This window comes from Bos grunniens, chromosome 9 (genome assembly GCF_055505025.1).
Source record: "Bos grunniens cultivar Pamir isolate PY7600 chromosome 9, Bosgru_T2T1.0, whole genome shotgun sequence".
Lineage (NCBI taxonomy): Eukaryota > Metazoa > Chordata > Mammalia > Artiodactyla > Bovidae > Bos > Bos grunniens.
Genome location: NC_141173.1, coordinates 53,740,896 through 53,763,106, shown reverse-complemented (window position 1 = coordinate 53,763,106; position 22,211 = coordinate 53,740,896). Strand labels below are relative to the sequence as shown.

The 22,211-nt window shown below is 40.8% G+C and overlaps 1 protein-coding gene across 26 annotated transcripts in view; it reads left to right on the top strand.

The window, feature by feature from the left end:
• Positions 1 to 22,211, top strand: part of KLHL32 (kelch like family member 32) — a 216,073-nt gene that overhangs the window by 42,120 nt on the left and 151,742 nt on the right. For 22 of the 26 annotated variants that reach the window (XM_086317660.1, XM_086317643.1, XM_086317639.1 and 19 more), the window contains exon 3: positions 4,169 to 4,349. Coding sequence is in view for 21 of the 26 variants with exons in the window: in XM_086317643.1 (XP_086173769.1) it covers positions 4,169 to 4,349 (181 nt within the window). In the remaining 5 variants the exon portion in view is untranslated. Of the gene's footprint in view, positions 1 to 4,168; positions 4,350 to 13,837; positions 14,025 to 22,211 lie in introns of all 26 variants that reach the window. The other 4 variants (XM_086317641.1, XM_086317649.1, XM_086317647.1 and 1 more) reach the window with 1 other exon arrangement.

The window sequence follows — 22,211 nt, the reverse complement described above, 5'->3', positions numbered from 1 at the left end:
TATGGAAACTGACTTGAATTTTTAAATTTGAATTTCAGATATTTAAAAACCAGATAACCATTCTGGAATTTATATATTATAAACTGAGTGACCTCAGTCAAAATTTATGCTATAAAAATGAGACTCAGAGGTTTCTGTGATCAAAAATGTTCACTGTGAGCTTGAAGTGTGGTTTGTGATAATGCAGTGCTTCCCTGTGAGTGAGCTGTACCATGTTATGAACTTCGTGCTCTGCATTTGATTTTTTAATTTTTATCATCAATTTCAGAATGAAAGTTAAAGATTTAAAGTCATGAATAGTTCTGTTCCTTGAGATCTCATTTATTTATCTCCCTGTTACTGGATGCTACATTTGACCAATCAGATGGTTGCTCCCTGGCATCACTAAAAAGCAATTTCTTGCTCAGGGAGTCTGGGGCTTCCTGTGTTGTACCTGAGAGGGGTAGGGCCCTGTGAGAATCAAGAACAGCCAGACTCATCAGCAGCCTGATGGGGTGTCTGAAACCCTTATACAGTTCATGTGGAAAGACATGAGGAGCATATCCCCAGGGAACTTGTAGACTGTCCTGTAAAACCTTAGCATGAAGTATATATATCATTTAATCTTTTCAAACAGGCATATTTTTTTAAAGTTAAAGGAAACTAGTAAAAAGGATTTTAACAAAATATTTTATTTAACCCAGTATACCCTAGATGTTGTCATTTTGTCATATTGAGATATTTTTGCATTCTTTTATTTAATTCTATATCTTTGACATCCAGTGTACATTTTCCATTTAGAGCCCATCTCAACTTGGACTGCCCACGTTTTACTCAGTAGCCACATGTGGCTAGTGCTGTTATATTGGACAGTGCAGGTTTAAGGAGTTCCTCAGAGAACAGGGTACTGTGGTTGCCTTGCCAAAGCCAGGTCACAGGTCACCCTCTGCACTCACTTGTGAATTTCAAGGTGGCAATATTGCTTCCATGGAAGACCTTTCCCAATTTTAGGATAACCTTCAAACCTATATACCCTTGGAAAATGTGGCTTCTGTCTTATGTTTTGTTTGCTTGTTTGTTTAGTATTTTAGGAAGTTTTAGGAATATGTTTTTCCTTCCTTGTTTCCCAAGGAATGGCAGGGCACTGCTCTAAGTTGGTAGTTTGCTAATTTACAGAAGTTTGATGCCAAGGAAACCATTTGCGGGCATATGTCTGCTCCCCACCCTAGTTCACAGGTGGTGCATAACAGTCTGAGTCACCTCCTCCCTGGTTTATGAGTATTGGCTTTATCCTATGGACCTATGGCCTTGCAGCTGTGTTCCGTGGCTGCGTGTGCCTTCACACTTAAAGAGTTGAGGTCTTTTGCAGATTTACATCTTGAGAGTTGAGTGGGAAGTTCCTTTCAGAATACAGTACAATGACTTGTTGATTAATAGGCCTTTATTTCTTGCCAAATGTTGGAGTATTTGTTTGTGCTTTTAAGGATTCCTAACATATTGGTTCCAAAACATTTGGTATCTTGTGCCAAGTGTTGCCTTAAATATTTAGCATGCTGTTTTCTTTAAGCTTGAATATTTCAAGCCCAGCTGAATGATCCTGTGAAATTGTGCAGCATCCCAATTGTTTCAGAGCTGAGCCCTTAATTCTTGGCCAAATTTCAGTTTACAGCTACTCTTTCCCTGGCAAGATTTATTCTCTGTCAATGGATATCTGAAAGGCAAACACTGATTCAGTCTTAATAATAAGGATGTGAATTGTGGCTCTGTATTTGGAAAAATGAGTAAGGAAACATTATAAGGCAATTATTTTAATATATTCTCCTGTTCCACTACAAATGAAATTTCAAAATACATTTATTTGGCATTTAAGGTATATTAAAAGGGAGAAAAGTTATGAGAGTTTCACATAAATGTTCTAAGATTATCATAATTAAAATCTATTTTCTCTCTCCAAACTTAATCATTGCAAAGATAAATGTTTTTGAAGCATGATTTCAGACATTTCTTATCACTATCTCATGTTATTATGCTAATGTGTATTATTTTTCAAAGATACTTTGATTTTGAGATTATGCACAATCTAAATATATAATTAATGTGGACTTTGTGATTTTTTTCCCCCTCTAGCATAGATTTTTGAGATCTTAGATGATCATTTTTTGCCTTTGTTTCAGGTTTTTTTGTTTGTTTGTTATATTTTTTAAGCAGGAGGACAAATGGCATTATTATATTCATGGTATAGATTCTCAAAATGCCTGCTCTTGGGCCATCAGGTTTCTTATCTGTGAAAGACATATTATTACCTGCCTCATAGTGTTGTTATGAAGATTAAATGAATTAATAATGTAAATTACTAAGAATAATTCATGGAACATAGTAAGGACTTTGTGCTTGTGAAATGTATAAAAATGTCATCCTTTTAGGAAAGATTTTTCAAAGACTGTCTTAAAGCTTATTTAGCTGATATAATACTTCTATTACTACTCTGCCCCTTCATTTCTTTGAGCCATGCTAATTAACTCCATTCTAGCCTTTGCATAGCAATATGTATAGGAGTTATTTATGCTTCCGAGCATGATTTTCAGTTACTGACTTTAAAAGTCTGCCTATAGCTAGAGATGCTAGATGAATATTTGATGACAGTAACCATTTCAAAACGCACTGCTGTATTTCAGCTGAAAATAATCCTCCCACCTTCCCACGAGAACTTACTATATCATCACCTCCTGTCAAATTTTTTTTCTTTCAGTAGTTCTGACATTTCTGAGGCTCCCCAGTCAAAAATGTCCAATAAAGCTTATTGGCAGCACTCTGGCGTTTTATGGGAAGCATTTGGTTTCCTTTAAGATAGTGATTTATGCTGAACTGTAATTTATCAGCCAGCTGGCACCACAGCCCTGTCAGATAAACCAGCCATGCAGGGTAGACTGGTGGTGACGCCTTGGTTCCCCTGAGCGGTTCTTTCACATTCAGAGGAAGGAACTGGACACAGGAGTTGTCAGATTGGGAGAGACAATCTCACCCATTCCTATGGCATCTTTACTCGACTTCAAGAAGAGTCCACAGGCCAGAAATAGAGCTTAATAGTTCCTGTTCTCAACTCCTCTTAGTCCAATGCCGATTCTGAGATTCCTAGAGCGCCATGGAAATTTTCATGTATCTAAGCTGGAATTGTTTATAACTATCTACAAATTCAGTTTGCATTTGGTGTTTATTAGCATTACTTCACACTCTTTTAGGAAGATGTGGGGTTTCACCCAGGAGTTTTGAAAGGACATGCAATGAATATTTTAGGTTAGGGTTGGAAGTGAAGAGGAAAGTTTCACAGTGAGTAAGTTGAGCAGTTGCGCAAAATAGAGCAGAAAATAGATGGCATTGTCATTCGTAAGTCTAGTACAGTGACCACACATAGCTACTGGAGGCTAATAATACAGATGCAGTTCACGTTCAGCCTTAAAGTTTTTCCTTACAATGGCATTTCTTTTGATGTACTCTTGGTGATGCATAATTTCCCAAGTTTAATAATAAGCTGCTACGGCTTAATTAATGCCCTTTTACATGAAGTGGTCACTGGCAGCCCTTTTTTACCCTACCCAACATTTGCTCGGTTTCATCTTATTTATTAATGGAGTATTGTGTCTTGTGAGGAGACATGGTGACTTCCTGTGTCTCTGGTGAGTCATATAGGTCTCGTGGATTTAGTGCTGGCTCAGTGCATGCCAGAGATAAGGTTCTGAGCTTGTGTTAACCTCACACAGGTGTTACAAAGCTAGAAAAGGAACCAGAGACTAGGAAGGGGGTCCCAGAGTGGGAGGAGTCACATGCATATGTACATACACGTCCAGAGATGTGTGCCCAGAGGTACACATGCTGAGGAGACAGAGGTCCAGAAGCAGAGGTTTACAGGCCTGCAGATATGGGCCAATACACAGCCACGGATGGACACACAACAAACACAAATTCTGAAAGAGAGGGATAGTAGGAAAGGAAGAATTGCTGTGGGGGTGAGGAAAAGAGAGAACTAGAGACAAAGAAAGCAAGACGCTGGTGGAGCAAGAGATGGGGGGGCTAGGACGGCCACACTGTCACAGGCACTGGAATCTGCATTCCCTGAGTTGCTACGAGGGAGAGTGTGGGGGTGGCCGGGCTGCTGAGAGGAAGAACATTAACTTGCTCCCTCTCCCTACAGTATTCAAGAAATGTTGACAGGCCAGAGGCTCTGCCACTCGGAATCTCATAACGATAGCGTCCTGGCAGCGCTGAATCAGCAGAGAAGTGACGGCATCCTCTGCGACGTCACCCTGATTGCCGAGGAGCAGAAATTCCATGCTCACAAGGCCGTCCTAGCAGCCTGCAGTGACTACTTCCGGGTAAGTCAAGGAGTTTGTTATTTGTTTCTCTTAGGATATTATGCAAATAAACGGAGGATGACAGTTTTCCTGAACTGTCACATAGTCATCAGCCAATTAGGTAATTAGTCCTCAGAGTTGTGAATGTTGGGGGGCTTTCCTGGTCAGGCTGAGATTGGGATGCTGTTGGGATCCTCCTTGGACTGGACACCTGGATGGCCCTCCAGTGGAGAGCAGACCTCTCCTTTGCATCTTGAGCTGAGGAGTGTTCGACAGTTTACCACCATAAGGAAGTGTGGCATTGTAGTGTGCCGTAACAGGAGTGCAGGCCGGAGGCAGGGTATTTCTGCATTGAGGATCAGAAGGACAATCTGTGAAGCAATGTATTTTTTTAAAGTCCCTAAGTATATGTCATGTGTCTGATTTTTTTATTTTCTATGGGTGTTCTTGCTTTAGTGCTTTCCAACTCTGTGCTCCAGGGACAGAGATGCAATCAGCCCCATAAGCGGTACTTATGGTTGACATGTGGGTACCTGCTTCTCTGAGGATATGTTGTCTTGTTTAGTAGAACTTTAGATTTTTGTTTCTAGTGGCTAATGATACGTGATGATGTGTTTGTTGTTGTTATTTCAGAAGGTGAATGTATGGGATGGTTATAGCTAAATTTAATGTTATTTATTTAGTATTTTTTATGATTCAGGTCATAGACAAAGGACTTTAAATGCATATCTCATTTAATCTTCATAACAATCCATTTTATAAACATATACTATAAAAATCATTTTACATGTAAGGAAACTGAATCTCAGAGGTTAAGTAATTTGAGGTAACTCAGAGTTTAAGTAATAAGTCACACGGTTCAAAGTGGCAGATCTACAACTGAAATCCATGCCCGAGTCTTAACCAGCACTCTGTACTACCCCTAATGTGGGTAGAAAAAAGAAAATCATGGCAATTATTAACCAGATTTTTTGAAATATTAAATTATGAATGTACATTATTTAATTGCTATTTAATTTTTTCAATCTTTTATCAGTTAACTAGTGAGTAGGTAATATTTTAAAAATATAATAGCATACAATCTTTTCCAACGTCTCAAAATGGTAAAGAAACCAACTCCAGCCTGGGCCAATTTGTTGGTTTGATTTGGAATTTTTTTTTTTTTTTTTTGGCCACGGTGTATGGAATCTTAGTTCCCCAACCAGGAATCAAACCCATGCCCCTTGAAGTGGAAGCATGGAGTCTTAACCACTGGACCACCAGGAAAACCCCTGATTTGGAAATTTTCAGTAGTAATCTTGTTTTTTGATGTTTACGAGACAATATCAACTGTACACAACTGCCGATCAGCATTTAAAGAGAATTTTCAAAGATGCCAAATCATAAAAGAAAGATTTTTTTGAAAGTGTTTTGCTGCTGCTGCTGCTAAGTCGGTTCAGTCATGTCCGACTCCGTGCGACCCCATAGACGGCAGCCCACGAGGCCCCCCTGTCCCTGGGATTCTCCAGGCAAGAACACTGGAGTGGGTTGCCATTTCCTTCTCCAGTGCATGAAAGTGAAAAGTGAAAGTGAAGTTGCTGAGTCTTGTCCGACTCTTAGCGACCCCATGGACTGCGGCCCACCAGGCTCCTCCGTCCATGGGATTTTCCAGGCAAGAGTGCTGGAGTGGGGTGCCATTGCCTTCTCTAAAAAGTGTTTTAAATGTGGTGAAACCTAGTGATGTAGAGGATAAATATCTTAAATTAAACTTAAAATATCTATCTAAAGTTAAAAGTAGGGATTTAATTTCTAAACTGCAGAAATGAAGCAGTGTCTATAAAGTACCCTTCTGGTTTCATAAATATAATTTACATTTTATATACTTACATTATCAGGCAATACTTTTCCAGAAAGCTTATGTTACTTGTAGGGCTTCTGAAACAAAATACTTTGGGTTGTTACATATAACTTGTGTACATTATATAATATGAGTTTTGTCATTTTATAGATCATAATATAGCCCTGTTGGTGCTTAGCTTTTTTCCTCCTTGATCTCTGTGGGTTGCGTTTTGAATTTAATTGGGGTTCGATTTTGTGCATGTGTATATATAAGAGAGAGAATGTGCAAGTGAGTGCATACATATGAGCCCCAAAGAGCACTTTGCTTATTGTTGGCATTTAACAATGTTTGCTGCTACTCCAAGTTTCTCTCTTTGCCACATTGCCCCTCATACTCTGACAGGTCTTGCACAGAGTGCCTCCTTTAAAATACTGATGTTATAAAGCCTGTGAAGAAAGCTTTTTTATTCGCATCCTGCAGATACAGAACAGAGAAGGCACTGGCGACCCACTCCAGTACTCTTGCCTGGAAAATCCCATGGACAGAGGAGCCTGGTAGGCTGCAGTCCATAGGGTCGCTAAGAGTCAGACACGACTGAGTGACTTCCCTTTCACTTTTCACTTTCATGCATTGGAGAAGGAAATGGCAACCCACTCCACTGTTCTTGCCTGGAGAATCCCAGGGATGGGGGAGCCTGGTGGGCTTCCGTCTATGGGGTCGCACAGAGTCAGACACGACTGACGCGACTTAGCAGTAGCAGCAGCAGCAGCAGCAGATACAGAAATTAAAGTTCAATATGTTTAAATAACTTGCCCAAGGACTGCCAGATACTAAGTAGGAGAGCTTATTTTCATCCATTGGAGCATTTGTCTCTTTAAGTACCAAGTTGTACTTTTTCTATATAATCCTGTGCCCTGCAGGATTCATACACAGTTCCTTCAATCTCAAGACCTGCTTGTGAGGTGAAATTTCAGTGCCTGTGTGTTGATTATTTAGATGTAAAAACTAAGACAAACTTGGACCTACTGGTATTTAACTCTTTCCTAGGCACTGTGCTAAGTGCTATAGTTATACAGTATTTAACCAGACATAGACTGAACCCTATAGAACTTGTAATATAGTTATTACACTGGAGGTCATTTTTCCCTTGTACCCTGTATCTTTATTAACCTGTGTTGCATAACAAAAGACCCCCAAACTTAGAAACTGGATCCTTCCTCTGGTCTAGCAGCTTCCCAGATCTCTGCTGGATTCATTCTCACCTCAGCAGTTAACTGAAGAGTTGGCTGGAGGTTGGGTGATCTCAGTTGGCTTTGTTTACATGTCTGGTGATTGGTAGGGCCACAGCTGGGGTTCAGGGGGACACTTGACATGTATTTCTCATGAACAAACTAGCCTGGGATTTTTCACGTGACAACTAAATTCTAAAACCAGCAAGTAGGCTAGCTTCAATGCACAGATGCTTTTCAAGCTCCTGTTTGTGTCCTGCTTACTAATGTCTCATTGATCAAGCAAGTCACATGGCCAAGCTGAATCAGTGTAAGAGGGTATACTAAAGGATATGGATGCAGGCAGAAGAAGAATTTGTTACCATTTTTGCAACCTACCACTTTCAAGAACTATCAAGGATCTGTGGTTTATCCAAGTAGGAAGCCTGCAAGTTAGTCTATCACAGGTTCAGGGATGCTGCTAGAAGAAATGAAACTCTTTTTTTTAAATTTTTTTTATTGTGGTAAAAGTCATATAACATTAAACATACCATTTTAACCATATTCAGCTGTATGGCTCAGTGGCACCCAGCACACTCACATTGCCACACGACTCTCACCATTATACATCTCCCCAACCTGTCACCCTCCCAAACTGAAACTCCATCCCCACCAAACACCAGCTCCCCATTCCCCTTCCCCCACTTCCACCCGTGGCATCTACCAGTACACCCCTTAAATCTATGAATTTGACTGCCATAGGCACCTCATACTGGTGGAATCAAACAGTATTTGTTTGGACCTAATGTATATTATAATGCTTTTTTAAGGTTATTATTTTTTTTTTAATTTATTTTATTTGGCTGTGCTGGGTCCTTGTGCTGCTCACACTTTCCTCTAGTTGTGGCAGGCGGGGTCTACTCTCAGTTGTGGTGTAAGGACACCTTTCCACGGTGGCTTCTTTTGTTGCAGAGCTCGAGCTCTAAGGCACATGGGCTCAGTGGTTGTGGCCTCCAGGCTGTAGAGCACAGGCTCCGTCATTGTGGCACACAGACTTGGTTGCTCTGCAGCCCGTGGGATCTTCCTGGATCAGGGATCCAACCCGTGTGTCCTGCATGGGCAGACAGATTCTTTACCACTGAGCCACCTGGGAAGCCCTAAGGTTATCGTAATATAAGGACATGAAACTCATAGTGGATTGCATTATAGGAGAGGATCATTGAACGTGGGGAACCTGAATCTTTTGTAAATGGGTAGGAAACATGACTGTCCTTTGCTCTGGAGGAAAACATTACTATACTGGGCAGTAAGCGTGCCTTTATTTTCTTGGGCTCCAAAATTACTGCGGCTGGTGACTACAGCCATGAAATTAAAAGATGCTCCTTGGAAGGAAAGTTATGACAAACCTAGATAAACCTAGTGTATTAAAAAGTAAAGACATTGCTTTGCTGACAAAGGTCTGTATAGTCAAAGCTATGGTTTTCCATTAGTTGTGTACAGATGTGAGAGTCGGACCATAAAGACAGCTGAGTGACAAAGAATTGATACTTTCGAATTGTGGTGCTAGAGAAGACTCTTGAGAGTCCCTTGGACTGCAAGGAGAGCAAACCAGTCAATCCTAAAGGAAATCAATCCTGACTGTTCATCAGAAGGACTGATGTTGAAACTCCAGTACCTTGGCCGCCTGATGGGAAGAGCTGACTCACTGGAAAAGACCCTGATGCTGGGAAAGATTGAGGGCAAAAGGAGAAGGGGGTGGCAGAGGATTAGATGGTTAGATAGCATCACTGACTCAGTGGACATGAATTTGAGCAAACTCTGGGAGATAGTGGAGGACAGAGGAGCCTGGTATGCTGCAGTCCACAGGGTTGCAAAGAATCAGACACAATTTAGCGACTAAACGACGACAATGTTCTGACATCTGGTGGATTATTTTGAAGCTAAATTGTTCTGATTCAGGAAATATGGGACAGCACGAGTGAGAAGACCCAACTTTTGATGTAAACTGTTTCTTTATATTGATCCGAGAGATGGTATCAGCTTTTCTGGCTTAAAATACAAATAATGAGTAGTTGAGCACAAACTACTGTGGTTTTCTGTAATCATCAACATTTTATTTATTTATTTATTTTTTCCCAACTACAATTTTATTTTATTTTTAAACTTTACAAAATTGTATTAGTTTTGCCAAATATCAAAATGAATCCGCCACAGGTATACATGTGTTCCCCATCCTGAACCCTCCTCCCTCCTCCCTCCCCATACCATCCCTCTGGGTCGTCCCAGTGCACCAGCCCCAAGCATCCAGTATCGTGCATTGAACCTGGACTGGCAACTCGTTTCATACATGATATTTTACATGTTTCAATGCCATTCTCCCAAATCTTCCTACCCTCTCCCTCTCCCACAGAGTCCATAAGACTGTTCTATACATCAGTGTCTCTTTTGCTGTCTCGTACACAGGGTTATTGTTACCATCTTTCTAAATTCCATATATATGTGTTAGTATACTGTATTGGTGTTTTTCTTTCTGGCTTACTTCACTCTGTATAATAGGCTCCAGTTTCATCCACCTCATTAGAACTGATTCAAGAGATACGTGTACCCTAATGTTCATCGCAGCACTGTTTATAATAGCTAGGACATGGAAGCAACCTAGATATCCATCAGCAGATGAATGGATAAGAAAGCTGTGGTACATATACACAATGGAGTATTAATCATCAACATTTTAAACGAAAGAGTTGAAGCACATTCTTCAGCCAAGTAATAAAGTCTTCTTTTTTTAAAAAAATGTTTAGGCTTAATAGCAGCATAACATGGCATTAATCAAAAGCTATAACTGTGTCAGACCAAGGGCACCTTTTATAAGAGTAAAGCAACAGTGGAAGGAAGAAAAGGAAGAATGCAAAAGTCAGATCTGAGTTTGAAGATAGCGGGAGGGAGTGTATCTCCCTGTTGACCATTGTTTCCCACAATCCCTGACAAATAGCCGATGCTATTCTAATTATTATTGTTGTTATTATTGTTGTTATTCACCTTCTTTCACTTTTATTCTTTGATATAGGCCAAGTCCTCTGACTTCTGTGAACCTAAGGTTTTTTAATCTGTCAATTGGTGGTCATAAAGCATAACTCTCAGAATAGATTGATATAGAGATCCAAAAGTGATAAGGTCTGTAATACACTCAGTGATGTATCTGATGCACAGCAGACCTTCAACAAACATTCTCTGTTTAATTTGGAATTCCTGGTCGGTCTGCCTGGCCACTTGTGGGAAGAGAAGACTGCTCACCATTAGTCTTACCTGGCTTCAGACTCCCTCACATTTTGATGGGTCAGAATAGCCTTTTGGATTCATCCTTTCCTGTCTTAGGGCTCCCCTGGTGGCTCAGTTGGTAAAGAGTCTGCCTGCAATGCAGGAGACTCGGGTTCAATCCTTGGATTGGGAAGATCCCCTGGAGAAGGAAAAGGCAACCCACTCCAGTTTTCTTGCCTGGAGAATTCCATGGACAGAGGAGCCTCCAGGCTACCGTCCATGGGGTCACAAAGAGTCAGACACAACTGAGTGATGCATCTGGGCCATAGTGTTTCCCATGTTGTCATTTTCTGAATCTGAGACCTGCCTTCTTACTTAGAACATTCTACTAGCCATTTAACTTTTTCCTCCTCCGGTTGTCCCTTGGCAAACCGTTGTGCGGATGACTGTGTGATGAACTTCCACTGCCCTGCTCAGGTCCTCTGGAGATCCTCACGGCGTGTCTGCCAGGCCCCAGGAGTGGCCTCTGTGCTGTGTTATTATCATTCATCCTCATCTGTTCATTTGATCTTGAGGCCGTAACTGTTCTCCAAACACTCTATTCCTCCTAAGGGCTTTTCCACCTCTCAGCCTTGCTGATTACCATTCCCTCTGCCTTAATTTCCTACTCACCTCTAGTCTACCTTCTGTCTTCAAAGATTTATCACAATCAACAAGTGTGATGTCCTCCACAGAGCCTTATCCTGTGCACTCTCTGCCACTTCACTTAATTCATACAGAATGTCCTCTTTTCTGAAGGCTTAAAACTATAGCTTGTCTTCCTCAAGGAATAAAAGGTCAACAAGAACGAAAGGGCAACCTAATGAGTTAATACCCAAAATATATAAGGAGCTCATACAACTTAATACCAAAAAGCCAAATACTATGATTAAAAAATAGGCAAGAGATATTAATAGACATTTCCCAAAGAAGATACACAACTGGCCAACAGGCATATGAGCCTGAACAGGTACATGCTTCACATCACTAATCAGGGAAAACCACCATGAGAAATTGCCTCACAGCTGCTAGGATGGCTATTACTGAAACAAGAGATAAAAAATGTTGGTGAAAATGCAGAGAAAAGGAAGCCCAATACACTGTCGGTGGGAATGTGAATTGGTACAGCCACTATAGAAACCATCAGATCAGATCAGTCGCTCAGTCGTGTTCAACTCTTTGCGACCCCATAAATCGCAGCACGCCAGGCCTCCCTGTCCATCACCAACTCCTGGAGTTCACTCAGACTCACGTCCATTGAGTCAGCAATGCCATCCAGCCATCTCATCCTCTGTCATCCCCTTCTCCTCCTGCCCCCGATCCCTCCCAGCATCAGAGTCTTCTCCAATGAGTCAACTCTTCGCATGAGGTGGCCAAAGTACTGGAGTTTCAGCTTTAGCATCATTCCTTCCAAAGAACACCCAGGGCTGATCTCCTTCAGAATGGACTGGTTGGATCTCCTTGCAGTCCAAGGGACTCTCAAGAGTCTTCTCCAACACCACAGTTCAAAAGCATCAATTCTTCGGTGCTCAGCCTTCTTCACAGTCCAACTCTCACATCCATACATGACCACTGGAAAAACCATAGCCTTGACTAGATGGACCTTTGTTGGCAAAGTAATGTCTCTGCTTTTGAGTATGCTATCTAGGTTGGTCATAACTTTCCTTCCAAGGAGTAAGCGTCTTTTAATTTCATGGCTGCAGTCACCATCTGTAGTGATTTTGGAACCCAGAAAAATAAAGTCTGACACTGTTTCCACTGTTTCCCCATCTATTTCCCATGAAGTGGTGGGACCAGATGCCATGATCTTCGTTTTCTGAATGTTGAGCTTTAAGCCAACTTTTTCACTCTCCACTTTCACTTTCATCAAGAGGCTTTTTAGTTCCTCTTCACTTTCTGCCATAAGGGTCGTGTCATCTGCATATCTGAGGTTATTGATATTTCTGCCAGCAATCTTGATTCCAGCTTGTGCTTCTTCCAGTCCAGCGTTTCTCATGATGTACTCTGCATATAAGTTAAATAAACAGGGTGACAATATACAGCCTTGACAAACTCCTTTTCTTATTTGGAACCAGTCTGTTGCTCATTTCCAGTTCTAACTGTTGCTTCCTGACCTGCATAACAAATTTCTCAAGAGGCAGGTCAGGTGGTCTGGTATTCCCATCTCTTGAAGAATTTTCCACAGTTTATTGTGATCTACACAGTCAAAGGCTTTGGCATAGTCAATAAAGCAGAAATCGATGTTTTTCTGGAACTCTCTTGCTTTTTCTATGATCCAGCAGATGTTGGCAATTTGATCTCTGGTTCCTCTGCCTTTTCTAAAACCAGCTTGAACATCAGGAAGTTCACAGTTCACATATTGCTGAAGCCTGGCTTGGAGAATTTTGAGCATTACTTTACTAGCGTGTAGTTTCTCACAAAAATTAAAAATAGAAGGCTAACATGTGATCCAGCAATCCCGTGTCTGGGTATATTTCAAAAGGAGATGAAATGAGAATCTCAAAGAGATATCTGCACTCCCAAGTTCACTGCAGCCTTATTCATAATAGCTGAGCTGTGGGAACAACCCAAGTGTTTGTCCATGGATGAATGGATAGAGAATATGTGGCGTATGTGTGTGTCTCTGTGTGTGATGGGACATTGTTTACTCATGAGAAATAAGGAAATCCTGCCATTTGCAACAACATGGATGATTCATGAGAACATTAAGTGAAATAAGTCAGAGAAACACAAATATGGTATGATCTTACTTATAGAAACAGAATAGAATGGTGGTTTTCAGGGGCTGTGGAGTAGGTAAAATGGGGAGATGTTGGCAAAGGGCACAGACTTCCAGTTGTATGATGAGTAACTTCTGGGGATTCTGCTATGCAGCAGGGTGACTATAGTTAATAATACTATATTGTAGACTTGAAAGTTGCTGGAAGAGTAGCTCTTAGAAGTGCTTAGTACACACACAAGTTAACTATATAAAGTGATGGATGTGTTAACTAACCTTATTGTGGCAATCATTTCAGAGTATAAAAGTGTATCAAATCATGGACATTGTATACCTTAACCTTACACAATGTGATATGTCTGAGTATATACTGAGTATACACCGAGTTATATCTCAGTAAAGCTGAGTTATATACTGAGTATACACTGAGTTATATCTCAGTAAAGCTGGAAATTTGTTTTTAAAGGAATTGAAGCTGATGTGTCATGTGCTCCAGTGCCTTTCACCAGTGATATCTCTGAGAGTGACTGACTAGCTGAAGACTAGTGAGGTCATCAAAGCACTGTTGAACAGAATTAAATGAGGAAGTACTGAACCAGAGGTAGCGAGAGGAATTGGAGCCTTGTGATCTGGAGTGTGTGTAAAAAATGGAGGTGAGTCAGCCTCTCCCCCTCTACCCTGTGGCAGTCCTGGGCTATGGGCCACTCTGCAGCTTCTGGAGGCTGTTGTTTAACATTTGCTGTCTCCAGCTTCAGTCTCCATGAATGCCTACACTTTCTGGCCAAGGAAACATATGTCTTGACTGTCTAACATAGCTTTGCATATGTGATGGCAAAGTGATTCAAATATGACATTTTGGAGAGTTAAATATTTGAGCATCATTTTTCACTAGACCCTCAGCGTGCTCTGCCTATATAATTTTTAGTTTTGAGAGATGAGGAAAAGCCCTTGATAATGAAAAAAAAAAATCTGTCTTCCCTATATTTTTATAATCATACTCTCCAGTCGCTATTTGATTACAATGGCACTAAAGACTATTAAATAAGTATATGATATATAATTACAATTTTTTTTTAATTCAGTGAGCTTTTCTTACATACCTACTCTTTTCTAGATGCAGAATGAATTAATAGTCTGGTAAGAGATACAGACAGGTGACCAAATAACACAGTGTAATTAATTATATCAATGATTTGCATGGTGTTGGAGGGCTTGAAACTTGTTTTAAATCCATCTGCCTCACACCCATTATATGTACTATCTGTTTAACACATTAGTTCATGTTATTTCTTAAGCTGGTTTCCTATAAAGATTTTAGGGTAATAGCACTGCTGACATTAAAACATATAAATGAGGGAATTCCCTCGTGGTCCAGTGGTTAGTTCCATGCCTCCACTACATGGGTTTGATCCCTGGTCCAGGAATGAAGATTCTGGAAAGCCTTGAAGCAGGATAAAACAAAACCAAATTGTTGGGCTCATGTTGTCTCTTATTTGGTTGTTTTAGAGACTCTTCATGAACAGTTCTGATTTTCAGAAATCCTGTATGAGACATACTGTGTTTATCACATTGAGGATAAACAGCATCATTCTGTTGACACTTACGTTGCTTCTGGCTGCCAAGCCTGCAGCCTCGTGCCTTTATTCCTTGCCCATTCGTGAGCTTTCCTCACTGACTCTGTGAGCTCTCAGTGTTTCCAGTAAACTGTCTTTTTGTTTAAACAAATAAAATTAAGAATAAAATTGAATGTACCTGGAATACTGTCAATGCTACCTGTATAAATACTTAAGGACTTTGCATAGTCCATTTTTGTCTTTTGTTCAGTCACCCCTGCCGCAGCGGGTTGTCTTCTGGGAACCTTCTGAGCAGTCTCTGGGCTCCATGCTGTAATGAGGATTCACTCTTTTGAGGCACAGGACTGTTGTCACAATCTGATTAGTACAGTCCTTAAAAATTAATTGTTAGCTAGGAGTAATTTAAAACTAACCTCCTTTTCAGAAAAAAATGAATAAAAATAATAGTAAAATAACCCTCAAATCCTTGAGTACATATAGTAATTATTTTTAGTGTATCTTTTTGATGGTTACTGTAAACATGTAAATATCTACTACTGTCCTAAAGAGCAAAGCATTATTGTACAGTTTTTTAACTGGGTGCTTGAATATCTCTAAAATTAAATCCCATGATGTTCAGTATTTTCCATAGTCAGGTTACACTGGCCTGGCCTGTGATTAATTACCTTGCTTTAGGCCAAATGAGCACTGTGGAGTTCTGTGGTTATTGGGTGTTGATGCTGAAACAGCAGCCTTGCTAATTCTTGCATATTTGCACACTGCTGTGTTCTTTCCTTGATATCTGCATTTTGTGTATCAATCACAGATGCACTGGAATATCATTTTCATAGTACATTTGACTTATGCATTGTATGGTAAAATCATTATTGTTTTTCATCAAATGAATACTGTTTTAACAAGGGAATATTATTTGCCCATGGGAAAGAAGGAAGTCCTGCAATTTGTGACATGGATAAACCTTGATGGTATTATGCAAAGTGAATGTACATCACAGTGCCTACAGTTAACAAGACTGTATTGGAGACTTAAAAGTTGCTAAGAGAGTAGATCTTAATAGTTACCACCCACACGCAGAAAGATGTGTGGTGATGTGAGATGATAAATGTGTTCTGTTCAGTTTAGTCGCTCAGCCGTGTCTAACTCTTTGTGACCCCATGAACCGCAGCATGCCAGGCCTCCCAGTCCATCACCAACTCCTGAAGTCTACTCAAACCCAATAAATGTGTTAACTAACCTTATCGTGGGAACCGTTTCACAAGATACACGTTATCACCAAGATTGACATCCAGGAATTTACCACGTATGTTTTCTTCTAGGTTATTGACAGTTTTGCCATGAAAGGATGTTGAATTTTGTCAGATGCTTTTTCTGCATCCACTGAGATGATTATATGGTTTTTATCTTTAGTTTTGTTAATGTGGTGTGTCACATTTAATCTACATATGACAAACTATCCTTGTATCTCAGGAATAAATCCCACTTGATCATGGTGTGTGATCATTTTAATATGCACTTGAATTTGATTTGCTGATATTTTCTTGAGAATTTTTGCATCTATATTGATTAAGGTTGTTGGCCTGTATTTTTCATTCCTTGTAGTGTCCTTATTTGGATATCAGGATAAGAATTGCCTTATAAAATAAGTTGGGGATTATTGTCGCCTCTTCAGTGTTTTGTAAGAGTTTGAAAAGAATTGGCATTCATTCTTCCTTACATGTTTGGTAGAACTCACTGTGGAAACCATCTGGTCCTGGACTTTTCTTTGTTGACATTTTTTTGATTACTGATTCAATCTCTTTGTTTGTAATTGGTCAATTCAGACTCTATTTCTTCATAACTCAGTCTTGGTAAATTGTATTTCTAGAAATTTGTCCATTTATTCTAGCTTATCCAATTTGTTGGTACTATTAAACTACTATAGTTATTTATAGTAGTCTCTTATGGTCCTTTGTATTTCATGGTACAGCTATAATGTCTCCTCTTTCATTCCTAATTATATAAAGTATGGTCCCACCATACAATGAAATATTATTCAGTGACAAAAAAAAATGAGCTATCAAGCCATGAAAATACAGGAATGAACCTCAGATGCGTATGACTAAGTAAAAGAAGCCAATCCGAAAGGTGCATAGCTATTTGACTCCAACTGTGTGGCATTTTGGAAAAGGAAGAACTATGGAAACAGTGAAAAGATGAGTTGTGCCAGGGCCTGGAGGGGGGGATGTATGGATGAAGCATAGGTGATTTTGGAGGCAGTGAAATTTATCAGTATGGTATGATAATGGTAGATGTAGGTCATTAATACATTTTTCAGATTCACAGAATGTACAGCACTAACAATGACCCTTAATGTAAATTGTGGGCTTTGGTTGATAATGACGTGTCAGTGTCACTTCATCAGTTTTGCCGCACTGGCATGGTAATACTGGTGGGAACGGGTTATGTGGAATTCTCTGTACTCTCTGCTCAGTTTAACTGTAAAGCTAAAACTGGTCTAAAAATAGTTCTATTAATTAATTTTTAGTTATTAACTTTTAATGAAAGAAAATATATTACAGATATGTCACTGCTTTCTGATAATTGTTCTGTTGTTTTCAGGGAAGACGACCTCCCAATTCTATTTTTTTGGCATTGAGTGAACAATTAGGCTGTGAAAATGAAACGTACCCCTTTCAGGAATAGGCAGCTTTCGTCCAATAAGTCATGATTCTAAGGTTAGCAGGATTGGGTTTAAGATGGTGAGCTGCACTCTGGAGGTGATCTGACTTGTTCTACCGTTAAAGGGCGTCACCATCCTCTGCACAGTGTGCTGAGCAGCTTTAGGCACAGGATGTTGTACTGACCGCCTCAAGAGGATTGTGCAAGTTCCAGTCTGAGTTCACGCTAGAAGGCAGAAGACTGAAGCCCCAGCTCAAAGACATACAGCAAGAATTCTTTCTAATGCAGACCTTTTTATTCCATGCAGACTTTCAACTGATTAGATGAGGCCCACTCTCGTTGGGGAGGGCCATTTGCTTTACTCAGTCTACCAGTTCAAACATTAATCTCTTCTGAAACAGCTTCACTGCCTACCCATACATAATGCTTTACTTGGGAATCCTGTGACCCAGTCAGGTTAACACTGTGACCACCTTGTAGGCTCTTGTTAGGGTTTGGTTTTTACTTCAGTGAGGTGGGAAGTGCTTGGACAGTTTTGACAGAGATGTAACATGACTTGACCTCTGTTTTGCAAAGGTGATTCTCCAGTTTCTGTCAGGAGATGAGAGTGGATGTAAGGTGGTGGCTTATCCTGCGATAGTGGGGCTGGAGGTGGTGAGGACTATTGGAGGCATTTTGAAGGAAGTTCAGTTCAGTTGCTCAGTCGTGTCCGACTCTTTGTGACCCCATGAAATGTAGCATGTCAGGCCTCCCTGTCCATCACCAGCTCCCAGAGTCCACCCAAACCCATGTCCACTGAGTCGGTGAAGAGCCCGGGGAATTTGATGAGGAACTGGTCTTAGAGTGTGAGAGAAAGAGAAGTGTTGAGGCTGATTCCAAGGCATTTGTGTAAGACATTGGAGGGCTGAAATAGTCTTTACTGTGATTAGGAAGATTGTGAAAAGACTAGTTTTGCAGCCATTTGGTGATGGTGACGACAAAGTACAGGCTTTACCACATGTTATCTGGTAGTTGTGCACATACGGTCTCGCCCACCAGGTGGAGGTTTTTGTGAAGGGAAAGGTTTTGGTCCTCGTCATAGGATCTTGTTAACTTCAGGGCAGTTTCTCACACATGGCTTGTGCTCACTGAGCACTTGAAAATGAATATATGAACTTTGCTACAGGTGGGTTGCAATGTAAGTGCCTTCTGGAGTCAGGCAGAGTAGCTATAGAGTTGTCTTTCTATAGTGGTGGTGGGTTTTGTACAGATTAGAAGTAGGATATTATCTTGGTAATGAAATCATGCAAAGGTCTCGAGTCTCTATGGAACCCGAACATCGAGCAGATGGTATTTTTATGTATACGACATTGTGCCTGGCCAAGAGCTGGGCCACAGGTGCTCACTGGAAGCCTCCTCGTCTGATGGGGGCCAAGCATGCACACTTCAACAAGAAAAGGAGTGCACCAAACCAGTACAGTGCTGCCAGGACTCAGAGTAATAGTGATAACGCTTACCAAATCTCGTTTGGTAATCTCATTTGATTCTTGAAACAGCCATTTAGGTAGATGTTCTTATTCGTGGTTAAAACACCAGGCTCACTCCAGTAATGACTGCATAGCTTCATCTCTTTGAGTGTCCACTACCTGGGGGAAAGACTGAATTTTTTTCAGTCTCCTGTATTACCTAGCAAAGTATCTTGAGCATAGCAACACAGTGAATGTTTTTGCAGAATAAATGGGTGAAGAAATGAATTATTTTGAAGGATGGAGAAACGTTGGTATGTAGTTAGCTGGGAGACTTCTTGGAACAGGAGGCTCTTACCTATACAGTAAGGACTTCCCTGGTGGCTCAGATGGTAAAGCATCTGTGCCTATGATGTGGCAGACCCAGGTTCTATCCCTGGGTCGGGAAGATCCTCTGGAGAAGGCAATGGCAACCCACTCCAGTACTCTTGCCTGGAACATCCCTTGGACAGAGGTGCGTGGTCCATGGGGTCACAAAGAGTAGGACACGACTGAGTGACTTCACTTTTCTTTTTCACCCATACAGTGAGGTCCCAGGAGTGCTTTCCAGCCTTGGGTAGCACTAAGGTGATTGTGGAGGTGAGGGCAAACAGAAGAAATCATGGTAGTGCTTCTTGTTTTGTGGCGACTGTTGCACCAGTGAGTTACTCATTCAGTCTTGTTTGATTGTGACATCATCCAGGTGTGACAGCTATTCCCACCTACCCGAAAGAAAGTTAAGACTGAAAACGCTGGGGAAGTGTCCTGAAGTCCTGTGGTTATTGAGTTGTGGAGCAGCAGTGCAGAGCCAAGACTGGCGTTTGTTTTATCACGTTGTTTACACCACATGGCAAATGGTGCCCCGTCCCCTTCCCTCCACCGGCAGATGAGAGGAGAGGCCTGCCACGAGCTGTGTTCCTTCGGTTCCCTGGAAGTCACACCAGGGAACTAGTCACACTTGTCCAGGGAGCTGCCTGAACTTCTTGAGGCCGCTGTGCTCGCAGGTCCTTGACATGACTCAGATGTTCCTGGTTGCCTCTAATGATTTCACTTTTTAAGGTTTCACATCAAAACTTTATTTAAAAAAAAAATGTCATACAGCTTAACAGCAAAAGAGAATGTATTTTTGTATTCCAGTAAGGAACTCACATTTTTATAAGAATTATAGAGTCAATACAGTTTTAGACAAAACCAATCTGATTTATAACTGCTTTCTTCAAATATTTTCTGACTGTATATGTCCTTGTGCAAACAACTTTATCTCTAAGTCTCATTTTTTCTCCTCCAGTTGTGAAAGTATGAATTTTCACTGACTTCATGGGTCTGATGTGGAAATTAAATGAGATCATAAATCTCATGTGCAGACCAGGGGTCTGAAACATCCTGGGTGCTAAATTGATGGTTTACTGGTATTAATGTTAGTTTTTATTTTCCAAGCAGAGGAGAGCAGTTTTTGTTTTTAAACTGAAAATTCTGTTAAAAAGAAGGCTTATATTAAGACTATGCAGCAAAGATAATTTTTGCCAGTATTGTCTGTTTCTTAGATTTTAATGTTTCTTTTATATAGAATTTATTTTTCCCAAGGCAATACTCTTGAGTTCTAACTCTTCAGTCTTTTGAAATGCTCCAAGGCACCCCAGATTTTCTTCACAGTTAATTTTCTTAGGATCTGCCAGGCATGGGTTGCTTTTGCTCTAATTTACAATCCAGGATACTTGTAAACATAATTTTGAATGTTTGCAAAGTTTTTTTATGGGATTAAAAGGAATGCAAGTGAAATGTTCCTTTGCTTCATGTTTTATGAAAGTGGAATTTGTGTGTATGTTTTGTTGTTGGAGTGTGTTTACTGTTTTGAACAGACTTTGTTTTCCACTTTGAATTCCTTGTTTGATAGAAGTGGGATGAGCTGCTGGATGGTAGAAAAGAAGGCTGCATATATTTCATGCTCACACCTCCCCAGTATCGTATGATTTCACATACTAAAAGTATGTAAGGATTTCTTGACCTTTATCCTAGTATCTTAAAACTGTATACAGAGATTAGCTTTTGGGGGTAATTTACATTCCTCATCTAAGAGCGTTGATACCCTTTCTGGGGACTGAGGGGCGTTGTCAGTCCGAGAGCTTCATGCACAGGCTGCTGTGTCACCAGCCTGTAGACTGTGAGGACTTCTGTTCAGCCTTCTACAGAGAAAGGCAAAAGAAACAAGCTAGGATGGCCCCATCAGGCTACTGGATTTTCTCCCTTGACTTTGGAGCAGAAAGGATTGGGGACTGTTTTTTTTGTTTGTTTCTTTGTTTGTTTGTTTGTTTTTTAAGCGAGCAGAGTCGCACAGGACTGAGCGACTTTTACTTTGCTTAATAGGAAAATATAGAATGCCCTAGGTCATGCTCCTGGCTCGTTCAGTTCAGTCATTCGGTCATGTCCGACTCTTTGCGACCCCATGAATTGCAGCACACCAGGCCTTCCTGTCCATCACCAACTTCCAGAGTTCACCCAAACCCATGTCTATCGAGTTGGTGATGCCATCCAGCATCTCATCCTCTGTCATCCCCTTCTCCTCCTGCCCCCAATCCCTCCCAGCATCAGAGTCTTTTCCAATGAGTCAACTCTTTGCATGAGGTGGCCAAAGTACTGGAGTTTCAGCTTTAGCATCATTCCTTCCAAAGAACACCCAGGGCTGATCTCCTTCAGAATGGACTGGTTGGATCTCCTTGCAGTCCAAGGGACTCTCAAGAGTCTTCTCCAACACCACAGTTCAAAAGCATCAATTCTTCGGTGCTCAGCCTTCTTCACAGTCCAACTCTCACATCCGTACATAACTACTGGAAAAACTATAGCCTTGACAAGTTGGACCTTTGTTGGCAAAGTAATGTCTCTGCTTTTGAATATGCTGTCTAGGTTGGTCATAACTTTCCTTCCAAGGAGTGAGTGTCTTTTAATTTCATGGCTGCAGTCACCATCTGCAGTGATTTTGGAGCCCAGAAAAATAAAGTCTGACACTATTTCCACTGTTTCCCCACCTATTTCCCATGAAGTGATAGGACCAGATGCCATGATCTTCGTTTTCTGAATGTTGAGTTTTAAGCCAACTTTTTCACTCTCCTCTTTCACTTTCATCAAG